The 11563-nt window shown below is 42.9% G+C and overlaps 1 protein-coding gene across 1 annotated transcript; it reads right to left on the bottom strand.

Annotated features, from left to right (window-relative positions):
* Positions 1 to 3564: 3564 nt before the first annotated feature.
* On the bottom strand, positions 3565 to 10351 carry LOC311265231 (aspartate aminotransferase, cytoplasmic-like). The gene is made up of 9 exons (XM_084366655.1): positions 10113 to 10351; positions 8097 to 8278; positions 7676 to 7799; positions 7417 to 7529; positions 6764 to 6868; positions 6367 to 6517; positions 6081 to 6246; positions 5656 to 5798; positions 3565 to 4753 (listed from the first exon to the last, which is right to left on the bottom strand). Exons 1-9 carry the CDS (start codon positions 10219 to 10221, stop codon positions 4614 to 4616), a joined length of 1233 nt encoding a protein of 410 aa, XP_084222781.1. The 5' UTR covers positions 10222 to 10351; the 3' UTR covers positions 3565 to 4613.
* Positions 10352 to 11563: the final 1212 nt, after the last annotated feature.

The following is an 11563-nucleotide window of genomic DNA, read 5'->3' as shown; positions in this document are numbered from 1 at the left end:
TACAGCTGCACAGACTCGTCATCAGGCGTCCCTCCTCCGTCTCTTTATCAACTAACAGGTCCTGAAAAATGATGAAGACCTCTGATTTTCTTATTTAAACATAAAATATAAGAATACTACAAATAGTGAGTCTTAATTTAAGGAATCAACGAGGGCAGTTTCCTGGTGATATCTATTAATTTACTTATTTTTGCCACATTCATATTTTTTTGTCTAAAAATGTTTGGAAGTGTACAATATATATATTTAAAGAGCTTAAAATGAGTTTTTTTTTCACACTCTGAGTAATAAATCTCCACTTCAGAGCCACTTACACACACCAAACCTTACAGTTTTATTCCTGTGTATATTCAGAAGGGTTTTACTGAGGGGTGTTTGATCATCATATATCATTCACAGTCTGATTTACACAACCATGTTACTTTTTTTTATGGCTGTTGAGTTTGATTATGGAGTAATAAAATGAGATATTTTGATTTTCCTCTGTAAAAAAACCTTTGACTCTAATATAACAAAACAAAATTAGACATGAATTTTGAACCTGGGTTTATCCAATGTTCAGATTTCTGCTCCGGTAATGTGTCCGAATGAGTGCATATTTTATTAGATAATGTGTCATTTGCATTACAAATTATTAAATTAATATATAATAATTGTCTTAATGTAAGTCATTCAGCTGTGGAAGTTTCATATCTATTAGTTATTTTATTTTAATTTTATTTTATTTACCATATTCACCTGTAGGGTCTGTTTTTTTTGTTGTTTTTTTCACACTGGCAGCAGAAATGGGCTTTCTGAAGCACAAATGTCGTCAGAGTTGAGATGAAGAATGTCGTCGGTACTGAATATTTCCTTTTCCCTCCTGGCTGCGTGGATCTGAATGTAAATTTAAGGGTTTATTCGTTGGAGCTGATGAGTTTAATGTTTTGAATGCAAATGAAGCCTTAATGGCGAATCCTCCTCCAGCACGATTTAATGCTTAAAAACAAAGCGCTTTGAGTTATAGCGTTAAATGTTTTTACTGAGCTTGACTCCTTTTCTTTTTTTTATTGCTGCAACTCTCAGCTGCTGCCCCACTTTGTGTATAACAGCAATACTGAAAAACACTTAATGCTATGTATGTTATTTATGTGACCGGCCCCGCAGGTTGAGAGCATGAACAAAGAGATTTTTGTATTTTCCCCAGAGAAACAGCTGATCTCACTAATTATGGGATCCCTCCTCTGCGGCTCCTCCTGAGGTTTCTTACATTTGTTCCCTGATAAAAGGTTTTTTCTTCAATCAGGAAGTCCTCACTTGAATTGAAGCTCCAGGGACAGAGGGTGTCGCTCACTGTACAGACTGTAAGATTGATTTGATTTGATTAAAAACAACATTATGGGGATTTTATCTCAGTTGCCATCATCTTATTGGGATCACTAATTAGAAAAATCATAATTTACCTTCTCACTATTACAGCGTTACTAGACTAGACTAGACTGAACTTTAATCCGTGGGTGAACTGTTCCTTTAATGCCTCAGTCAGCATTTACATTTTGGTTAATGCAGAGAAACATCTCAAGAAATGTAAATGGAGTTCTGTTAATTCTCTCTCACTGATCCCGGCTCTCCCGGCGGATCCGGTTGCAGCTGCCGGATGTCGTTGAAGTGAAACAGACTTCTTCAGAACCCAGAATCCTTCAGTTCTGTCTGTGACTGTGTCCCTGAAGCTGCAGAGCTCCGGACCTTTTTGTGTTTGTCTGCACAGTGTTGAGGTGACGGGGCGGGCGGGCGTGGCTCCATCCGACTACGTTTGCAGGATCACATTTGTGCCTCTGCAGCACAGACTAGGAGGAGGAGGAGGAGGAGGAGGAGGAGGAGGAGAGAAGGGAAATGCAGATGGAGGTCTGAAGTTTCAGGTCCAACCAGTACAGACGGTGTTCTCGGTCAAAACATAGTTTCTCTGCTGCATCGCTTGTAAAAACATCATTTTTGTGGGTCAGCTGCATGAAACAGAAGCATTTGTTTCATTATATGTTCTTTGTGGGTTTTACACCTCGCATAGTTCCTCTGGAACAGATCAGTCATCTCATTTAAAGATCCTAAGTATTGGCAGTAAACATCCCTGTGAGCAGCCTCTCCCAGCAGTGTTGGCCTTTAAACATGCTCATCGATCCACCGCAGGCTGAGGGGCGATGGAGAAAGAAGGAGGGGTGCTCTCTCTCGCAGCTCATTGGCTAATGTAGCAGGCGGAGAGGGATGGGGGGGGACATCCCTCCTGGGTGCAATACATCAAAACCTGCTGAGTCACTTTGCTGCATTGGAGCAGCGACCGCAGCCAATCAGAATCATCCTTTGAGGTCAAAGATGGACAGTAACTGCTTCTGCTGCAGGATGTTTGTTGATCAGATTGTAGGTTTTTTTCCTGCTGCGGATCCAAATCTGACGTTCGGCCGTCAGGATGTGTTCTTAAAGAGTCAAACGTCAGCTTTGTATTTTCACTTATTCTGCTTTTAGCTGATATAATCTCTGACTGCTGATTAGTGGACGTTTCTAATGTTTTCAGCTGTTTTGCTTCATTTTGTGATGGAAAGTGGAAGAGAAGAGAATGTGATACTTGTACAAATAGAAAGAAGCTGTGATGGTATTTTGCATCAAAATATACAGAAATATAAAAAAGCTCCACAACGTTCTGAACTCCGACAGTGTCTGCTCTTCATTTCATAGTCTGTGTTTTTCTTATTGTCAACAAATCACCTGAAAACCAAGAATGAAGTGATGCAGTAAGAGATATTGTTACTCCAGTCCTGTACCTTAAGTATAGTTTAAGTATTTGTACTTGAGTGGTTTCATTTTTTGTTACCTTCTACTTTGCTACATGTCAGAGGGGAACATTGTATTTTTACTCCACTACATGAAAACAGCTTCAAACTGAATAATAATCCAGTGATGTAATATATATATGACACTCTGAAAGGGAGTTTTCTGCATGACGACTATTTTTAACGTTGACGATACATCTGCACTTTTACTTGAGCAGGATTTTAAAAGCAGGACTTCTACTTGTAATAGAGTATTTTGTGCTACTTTAACCTGAAGACCCTCTTCAGATATGTTTTACGATATATAAGGATACTTTTCCTCAAAAAATATTCAGTTGCCTTGTTAAAATTCATTACATTACGATGAAGTACTAATAAAGATGCAGATATTGTTCATTTTGGAGGTGAAGAGATCGAAGACGGAGGGAATTAAGGTACAGTGAGCGAGCGAGAGGCAAGAGGCAAGAGTAAAGCTCAGACTGACTTGTCTACCGTGTCTGGCTGTTTTAGGAAAGGTCTACTTTAAAATGAAACTTTTTTAAAATATTTGCATCTTCAGTGAAAACCAACTGGTTTGTGGCTGAGAGCCACCGACATTGTAGTGAAATCAGAAAGTACTAGGAGACGCATAAAAACAATTACAGAGACAAAATGAACATCCAGATATAAACTATTCCTTTACACATGGATAGATATACTTCAGAAACTGTGACGTAGGTACTAGGAAGTGTTTTGTGGGGAAGAAACAGGCAGAAAGCAAAGATTTGGTTCATGTGGTGTATAATTTATTTCAGTATGAACACACATACTGCTAAGTGCCATTACAAACAACACCACAATGGGAGTGGAGATCTGTGCAGGCTCTGAGGTCTGATCAGAGTGGCTCATTACAACAACCAGCTTTTAAACGGAGGCGCTCTGTAACAGATAAGGACACTGCGGGGTGGAAAAGAAAAAGAAACGACAGAGAGGAGGTTTTTGTTCAATGATGGCACAAAGTCGCTTTGTGAACTCACATTATGGAGCTTCTACGTAGCTGCACTCGTCTGACAAGGCAAAACCAAACAACGTCAGGCACACGGGTTACACCTTTAAGTGACCTTTCAGCCCGGTCACACGACAAGAGACAATAACCGTTGGACTCACAGTGCCCGACTTTACATTTACACATAAGTCCTGATGAGATGATTGTGCCTTTTTGTTGTCTCACAACAAATCATTAAAATCAAAACGATGAGCGGTTTGTTGCTTCATATATAGATCGATACAGATTACAGAAGTGATTAGTTATTGTACTTGTTAAGTCTGACGGCTGCTAAAAGCAGGAAATAGTAGGACTTTTAACAGTGATTACATCTATTTACATTAACAGCATTTTGTTCAACAGTACAGACACGTCATACGTAATCCTTCGAGGTGATATAAATTATTACAGGGCAAACAAAAATCCGAGTGGACGTTTGTGAGCAGAAATGATTTGAACAGCACAAAAAGCAGACGACCTGCACATGAAGGGACGTGAAGATATTTCAACTTCTACACATGAACATATGAAGCTCTGCTGACAGTGAGACCTGACTGACTGTGTGCGTTCAAGTGTCGTGATAAAATCATTGCACCTCCCAAAGGCTTATACCTTCATGTGAGAACAGAAAAACAGTCCGACCATTGGTTCAACTGCAAAATCCCTGCTGCAGTTTAACCAATCAGAGGTCAGGATAAGCAGGGGGAGAGGGGTACGAGGGCACACGTGTGACGGTACTTCCTGTGGCGTACAGGAGGCAGGAAGTGGGCGGACAGAAACAGCAGCCTTTACTGGACCTTGGTGACGGTCTCGTGGATGGACTGAGCGACGTAGTCGATGTTCTTGGAGGTCAGACCGCACATGTTGATGCGACCGCTGGCCATCAGGTACACGTGCCTCTCTTTGATCATGTACTCCACCTGTTTGGCTGCAGGACACATGACAACACAGTGACGGTCACAATGTGTAGAAGAAGAGCTGATGGTGTCTTTTAGACAGGGACATCTACACTCATGGCTCTCTTCTGCCTTTTTAAATGGACCTTCAACTCGGTGCTCAGACAGTTTCATCTCAAAAACCCGGCACCCGTTCACCATCTTGGACAGCGATGGAGCTAACTGTGCAGCAGAGAGGCTGCTCTCCACTGCTGGATTCATGACAACACCTTGCTATTCTCTAACAGGCAGGAGACTGTCAAATATGCTTTCAAATCACAAACCGAAGACTCATCATCACTCCTACACGATAGAACTGAGTTCATCTCCAGCTTTGCAGTCTGAGCTTGAAGATAAAAGCTCCTGAAAAATCTGCAAATGAACCTAAAACTAAAACTACAAACCCTCAAGATCAAGAATCAACTCTCACACTCAAGTTGGGTCTTATTTTTCTAGTGATAAAATAACATTGTACTCGCTAAATTCATACTGACATCTTAAAACAAGGGGACGTCAACAAAAAGAAAGTGGAAGAGGAAAAGTACAAAAGTTCCCTTTTTTTATTTTTATTTGTTGGACAAACTGACTTTGGAGAAGCTCAGTTTGGGTAATAATTTGATCACCATGATCCAGATCTCAAGTTTGACTTTGGTGTTGGATAACTGATAAACCACAGTGATCCTCTAAAGGTCCAAAGTTACTGTTTTATTTTTTAAAGGTGCTTCTGTCAATCTGGCTGCTTCCTAACAAAACCTTCTGTCAACTTAATCCTTTACCTAGCTGTCAAATATTAAACAGACATATCAATATTCAACATGAAGACAGTCATGTACACAGTCCCTGACATTCACAGTATTTATGTCATGTCAACAGGGTGTGCGTGTTTTCCACTCACGGTTTAGGCCGGTGAAGCTGAACATGCCGATTTGCTGGGTGATGTGGTCCCAGGTCCCCGGGGTGCCCAGACCCTGCAGCTTGGCCTTCAGCTGATCCCTCATCAGCAGGACACGGTCTGCCATGGTCTTCACGTTACCCTTCCTACAGAGAGGAGGAGAGAAGGGGGAGAAAGGAGTGAGACGAGCGAGAAAGACACCGGACAGGAAGTGAGACAAACAAAGAGAGCGGTGTCTGAAGTCACTGAGATAAATTCAATTCATTCAAGTCATATTGACGAAGACATCGCTGCATTTAGTGCAAAGTGAATGTTTTAATATCGAAGTGAAAGGTCGCTCTCATTTCAACACATCAGCTGAAGGTGCAGAAGTGTGTCAGCTGACGCCGGCAGCAGCTCTGTGATTCGTGGGCAGTTTGGGAGCGTACCATTCGGCAAAGAGCTCGGGGCAGTTGAGGGTCTTGCTGACGATGCGCGCTCCCTGAGACGGCGGGTTGGACCAAGTAGTCCTGACAATCTTCTCCATCTGGGACAGGATGCGGGTCAGGTTCTCGTTGTCCTGGGCAACAATGGTCAGGTTGCCAACCCTCTCATCTGATAACAGCAGCAGAGAAAAAGAGGGACTGTTTTATAAAGTCATGTTTCTATAAGCAATTTTCTACCACTGGCTCTGCACTAAAGGACAACACATGTGTTTGTATGATGTCTACTCACTGTAGAGGCCAAAGTTTTTGGAGAAGGACTGAGCCACAAACAGCTCAAAGCCCTCAGAGACAAAGTAGCGGATGGCCCAGGCGTCTTTATCCAGACTGCCAGAGGCGAACCCCTGGTAGGCCGAGTCAAAGAACACAAACAGGTTCCTCCTCTAGAGACAAAACCACAAAGAGAAGATGAGAAAACACCCCGAGAGCACAGTCTGATTTAAAAACACACATCACCCCTGAGCAGAAATGAATGAAAACATGTTGATTACAGAATAAATCTCATTAAACAGAAGTGAAATAGTTACAGCAGAAAAGCAATAACAAGAGGAAGACATATTAGGATTTAACAAGGCTGATTAGCATGTTTTGAGTTGTGCCACACGTAATGAAAAAGCCTGAAACGTTACCTTCATGACCTCTGCGATCTTCTTCCACTCCTCCTGGTTCGGGTCGGTGCCGGTGGGGTTGTGTGCGCAGGCGTGGAGGACGAAGATGGAGTGCTCTGGAGCTTTCTGTCGAGAAAAGGAAGAGTCGTTGACCCGCATGAGTCCGAGCAGCGTTTTATGTCTTTGTCCTGCTGCTCTAATGGACTTCCTTTAACACCGTGACAAACATCATGCATGTGTGCTTCACTGGGACATGAGAGGCGAACAGGGTCAGACACAACTGAAGCCACATGTGAGAACAGAGAGAGAGTTACATGTCTGGTCAAGAGTCTGTTAAATCCACTCCTGCAGCTTATTTCTTATCAGCTACCATTTCTTTAAACAGATTTACAGACTTGAAAAGACTAAAAGTACCAATTTTCTACCACTCTTACTTTATTTAGTGTCACAGAACATCTACCGCTGTTAAAAGATGACCCGTTACCTAACTTCTTATGAGCTGAGCCAACTGTGAATAATTAAATGATATAACTTTTTGTTGAGTCATCGGGCTTGAAACCTGCTGACAACGAGCAGCCGTTCACTCATCATACAGTCGTCTTCACCCACATGAGCTCTGGCTCCTGAAACAGCTACGTTTAGGATACTTTAAAGCCAGTGTCATCCGTCCTCACCTCCAGGTCGTCCAAGAGCCCGGTGACGTCCAGCCCCCGTTTAGCAGCATCCCAGTAGTGGTAGGGCCGGATGTCTTTGAAGCCAGCATCAGCAAACACACTGTTGTGGTTCTCTGGGAGGAAGAAGAACAAACAGCAGATGTTTAAAACCTCAAATCGACTGTGACTCTTATTACAACCATCCACTTCACTGTAAATTCTCAATCAATACGTTCAAAGACATTTTAGGAAATCTAGAGCACTACAGCTGTCTACTGACCCCAGGTGGGCGCTGAGACGTAGACGGGCGTCGCTGTGTTGTTGACGCCGTTGTACCAGCGTCTCAGGAACTCTGCACCGATCCTCAACGCACCTGTCCCCCCCAGAGCCTGGACCCCTCCCACCTGAGAGAGAGGACAGCAGAGGAATAAAGAGATCTGGTCAAAAGCCTCGTCAAAGGTTATTATTAAGCATAGTGAGAATGACACTAGAAGCATCGTTGGGCTGCAGCCAAAGACTTGTTTCTCGATTAATTGGTTAGTTGTTCGGTCTATTAAATGTCGGTCACATGACGCCTTCAAAAGTCTCGTTTTGTGTTCCTTTAAGATTTGCTTTTAAAATGTCACCACTGTCATTAAGGGTTTACGGGTTTTAAGGGTTGTGTGTGTGTGTGTGTGTGGGTGTGTGTGTGTGTGTCTCACCCTGTTCTCCTGGATGGCGGCGCTGTCGTCTCCCAGGGCGACCTTGGAGGAGGCGGAGCGGAACTCCGGCAGCCCGAGGATTGGCAGGTACTCGTGGTTCAGGCTGTCGTCGTCCACGATCAGCCGCTCCACCTTCTTCACCACCGGCAGCACCCAGGGCAGGCAGTCATCGGTACGGTAAGCTGGAGGGGACACAAAGCCACAACTGCACTTTAACTACGAGCCATAAAAGGAATGCAGGAAAATGTTTCTCTGCAACTTCTCTGCAACATATCACTACTATTTCATTTAATGTAATGTCCCACGCCCTGTGAAGGTCACCTCTCACAGCCAGACTAAACTACATATGTGTGTCCTTGTGAGTGTGTGTCGCACATATTTGACTCCTTAAGAACTCAAGCTCCCCCGTATTGTATGTCGGCCTGTGCAGAGCTGTATCAAGTATCAGGCCTTCCCCACAGCTGTACAGTCAGTGTAGGGGAGACGCACTTAAAAAGGTCAAAGACGGAGGCTGATGGTTTTGGATCCGTGGATCACCTGGATGAATATACATATACATAAAGCTGTGGCTCGTGGCTACATTACACAAGTGATGCTTTCAAGGAAGTTTTTTTCCTCCATTGTTGATTATTTCCACGCCAAACTGGTTTGGTGCACGCAGATATGTTTTGGCAACGAGGTGCAAAAAAGTGCAGCTCCGAGTTAGAAAGGTCAACAAGTGCTGATGTTCAGTTTAACTGTTAGCTTTAATATCATGACATGAAATCACACATCTTGTAGGATGTTTCTTATTGTAATGTACCTGTAATGTATGACGGACTGCTTCCATATCGCCATTTTTGTTGGCATATGAGAATGCTGACATTGCATGACACATAACTACAAAATGTGAAGGATGACATGAGATTAAAGTCCAAAATGTATTCTTATTATGCTCCTTGTTGTTCAGAGAGGACAGATACAAAAGTCCAAGTGCGCAGGTGACATCATACGATACCAGCAAACGATACTGATACCGCGAAAAATATACATTTTCAATACCATGAGGGAAAACTGACATAACATGGAGAGAATTACATTTTAGATCATTATTACAAGGTAATAACATGATACAACTACTGTTAACATTAAATATCACACTGATTTAGAAACATCATCGAGGTAATACAAGTATCCATGTTAGTATTAAACCACAGCAAGTCCATTAGCCCACTGTAGTTTTGTACTGCACTGAGTTGAAGCTGTACAGCGCCCAGCCTCCCAAGGTAAACACGCAAAGCTGTCACGCCTAATCACCAACACAATGATGTTTCTCAGGTAACCTGTAAAAGGTGTTAATTAAAGATGACTGTGATCTTATTCAGCTGTCAACAAGTGCACAATGATGTGAAAAGTAGCAGAACTTGCTGGGTTAGCTTGTTGAATAACCTGCCTGTTAATTTAAGACGTTACCAAACCAGTCCTAGTCTTTATATTCCTGCTGGGGCTTTAAAATGACAGGATGATGCATGTCACCATTTAAGTGAGGTCATGATGGAGAATGATGCGTTCAAGGACACAAGCATAAACGAGGCACCTGCTGTGTATTTTAGGCTAACTCGTGATAAACACTCTCTAGTGTCTTTAACTGAGAGGTGCTTGCTGGGTGAATAGTGGAGCTTCTCTAAAAAAAAAAAGGCCTTTATTTCCGTGTGAGAGATGTGGCAGCAGTTGTGTTTATACTGAGTTGACAGGAGAAGCTAGCTGTCACCATGAAGTGAAGCTAGCTCCTGCTCCAGCTCGTTAGCTTCACCGCTAGCTCATAGCGAAGGTCAAATCAAACAGCTGCTAATATTTAATAGCACGATAAGGCCAGAACCAGGCCGAGGAAGGCCACTTAAAGCTAATGAGCTAAGTGAAGCTAACAGGCGCGCCCGGCGGCAGCAGCGTTTGCTGGGCTGACACACTGCCGGCGAGCTAACTTAGCTTTAGCATTAGCATTAGCATTAGCATTAGCAGGCAGCGACCATCTCTTACCTCCAACTCCCAGATTCACCTTCTGCGGGTGGCTGTCCTCTCTGAAGTCGGCGGTCAGTTTGAACACCGCCACCGGAGGGGCCTGCGGGACATCGCTGAATATGGACATGGCTCAGGGTCAAGCGGATGATCCCGGTGCAGGAGGAGGAGACGGGGAGAGGGTGCTTCCAGAGACGGGCAGAGAGCGAGAGACGGGCCGGGTTCACCTTCAGCGGGCTGCTGCTTCAGGACACTACAGGGCGAGGCGTCAACCCCGCAGCCAATAGGAGGGCGCGTAGCACTGACGTCGCACAGAAGTAGCCAATGAGAGCACAGTAATGGAAATAATAGTTTACTCTGTATTTATTTTTGTTTTATTCATTAATTTATAATAATATAGATTTGATCATTGTTCTTATTTTATTTTATTTTTTTCTTTTAAGTACATTAATTTAATTTTTTAATGTATTATAGTTACTAATAATTCAATACAAATAAACAAGTTACAATCAAACCACTCTATCTGATACACAGTGTTGTAAGTGTGCACTTACAACACTGTGTATCAGATAGAGTGGTCAGCAACACCGGGGCCCCACAGGGGACTGTCCTCTTCTGCACCACGGACTTCAGCTACTGCACAGAGACCTGTCCTCTCCACAAGCTCTCGGATGACGCAGCAATAGTTGGATGTATCAGTGAAGGTGCTGAGGATGAGTACAGGACATGTGGACTCTGTCACCTGGTGTGAGTGGAACCATCTACAGCTCAATGTGACAAAGATCAAGGAACTGGTTGTGGACCTGAGGAGGACCAAGGTGCCGATGACCCCTGTTTCCATCCAGGGGGTCAGTGTGGACACTGTGGAGGATTATAAGCATCTGGGTCCAAACTGGACTGGGTAAAGAACACCAACGCCCTCTACAGGAAGGGACAGAGTCGTCTCTATTTTCTGAGACGGCTGAGGTCCTTCAACATCTGCCGGACTATGCTCAGGATGTTTTATGAGTCTGTGGTGGCCAGTGCTATACTCTATGCTGTTGTGTGCAAAAAGACTTAACAGACTGATCCGCAAGGCCACAAACTGTTTAATTCCTCGCTCTGAGTGTGGCATTATTGCTCTGTATATATGTACATTTCTTGTATTTTTGTTTTGTTTTTGTTCATATTGATATTATTATTATTATTATTATTATTATTATTATTATTGTTATTATTTCTGCATATTCTGAATTTTGAATGGGAGCAGCTGTGACACAAACAATTACCCCTAGGGGGTAATAAAGTATTCTGATTCTGATTCTGATAAAACATGTCTAAGTAAAGCATCTAAGTTTTATAAGCTCAATTTACCCAAAGTGTTAAAATTTATAGTACTTATTCTGCAGAAAAATGTTTTTTTACTGTTATATGTGGGTTTTACTGCTGCATTAATGTGTATGTTTCATTTTGTATGTGTATGTTTCACGAAT

The sequence above is a fragment of the Pagrus pagrus genome (genome assembly GCF_965226575.1).
Source record: "Pagrus pagrus genome assembly, chromosome: 2".
Lineage (NCBI taxonomy): Eukaryota > Metazoa > Chordata > Actinopteri > Spariformes > Sparidae > Pagrus > Pagrus pagrus.
This window is presented reverse-complemented; position numbering and strand designations above follow the sequence as displayed.

Bases quoted from the DNA above. Each gene is read 5' to 3' on its own strand.
- LOC311265231 (XM_084366655.1), bottom strand. From the start codon at position 10,221: ATGTCCATATTCAGCGATGTCCCGCAGGCCCCTCCGGTGGCGGTGTTC. The intron at 7,800-8,096 runs GTGAGACACACA...CCTCTCTCTCAG, and splicing joins CCGCCATCCAGGAGAACAGG to GTGGGAGGGGTCCAGGCTCT. The intron at 6,869-7,416 runs GTGAGGACGGAT...TTTTCTCGACAG, and splicing joins GGCTCTTGGACGACCTGGAG to AAAGCTCCAGAGCACTCCAT.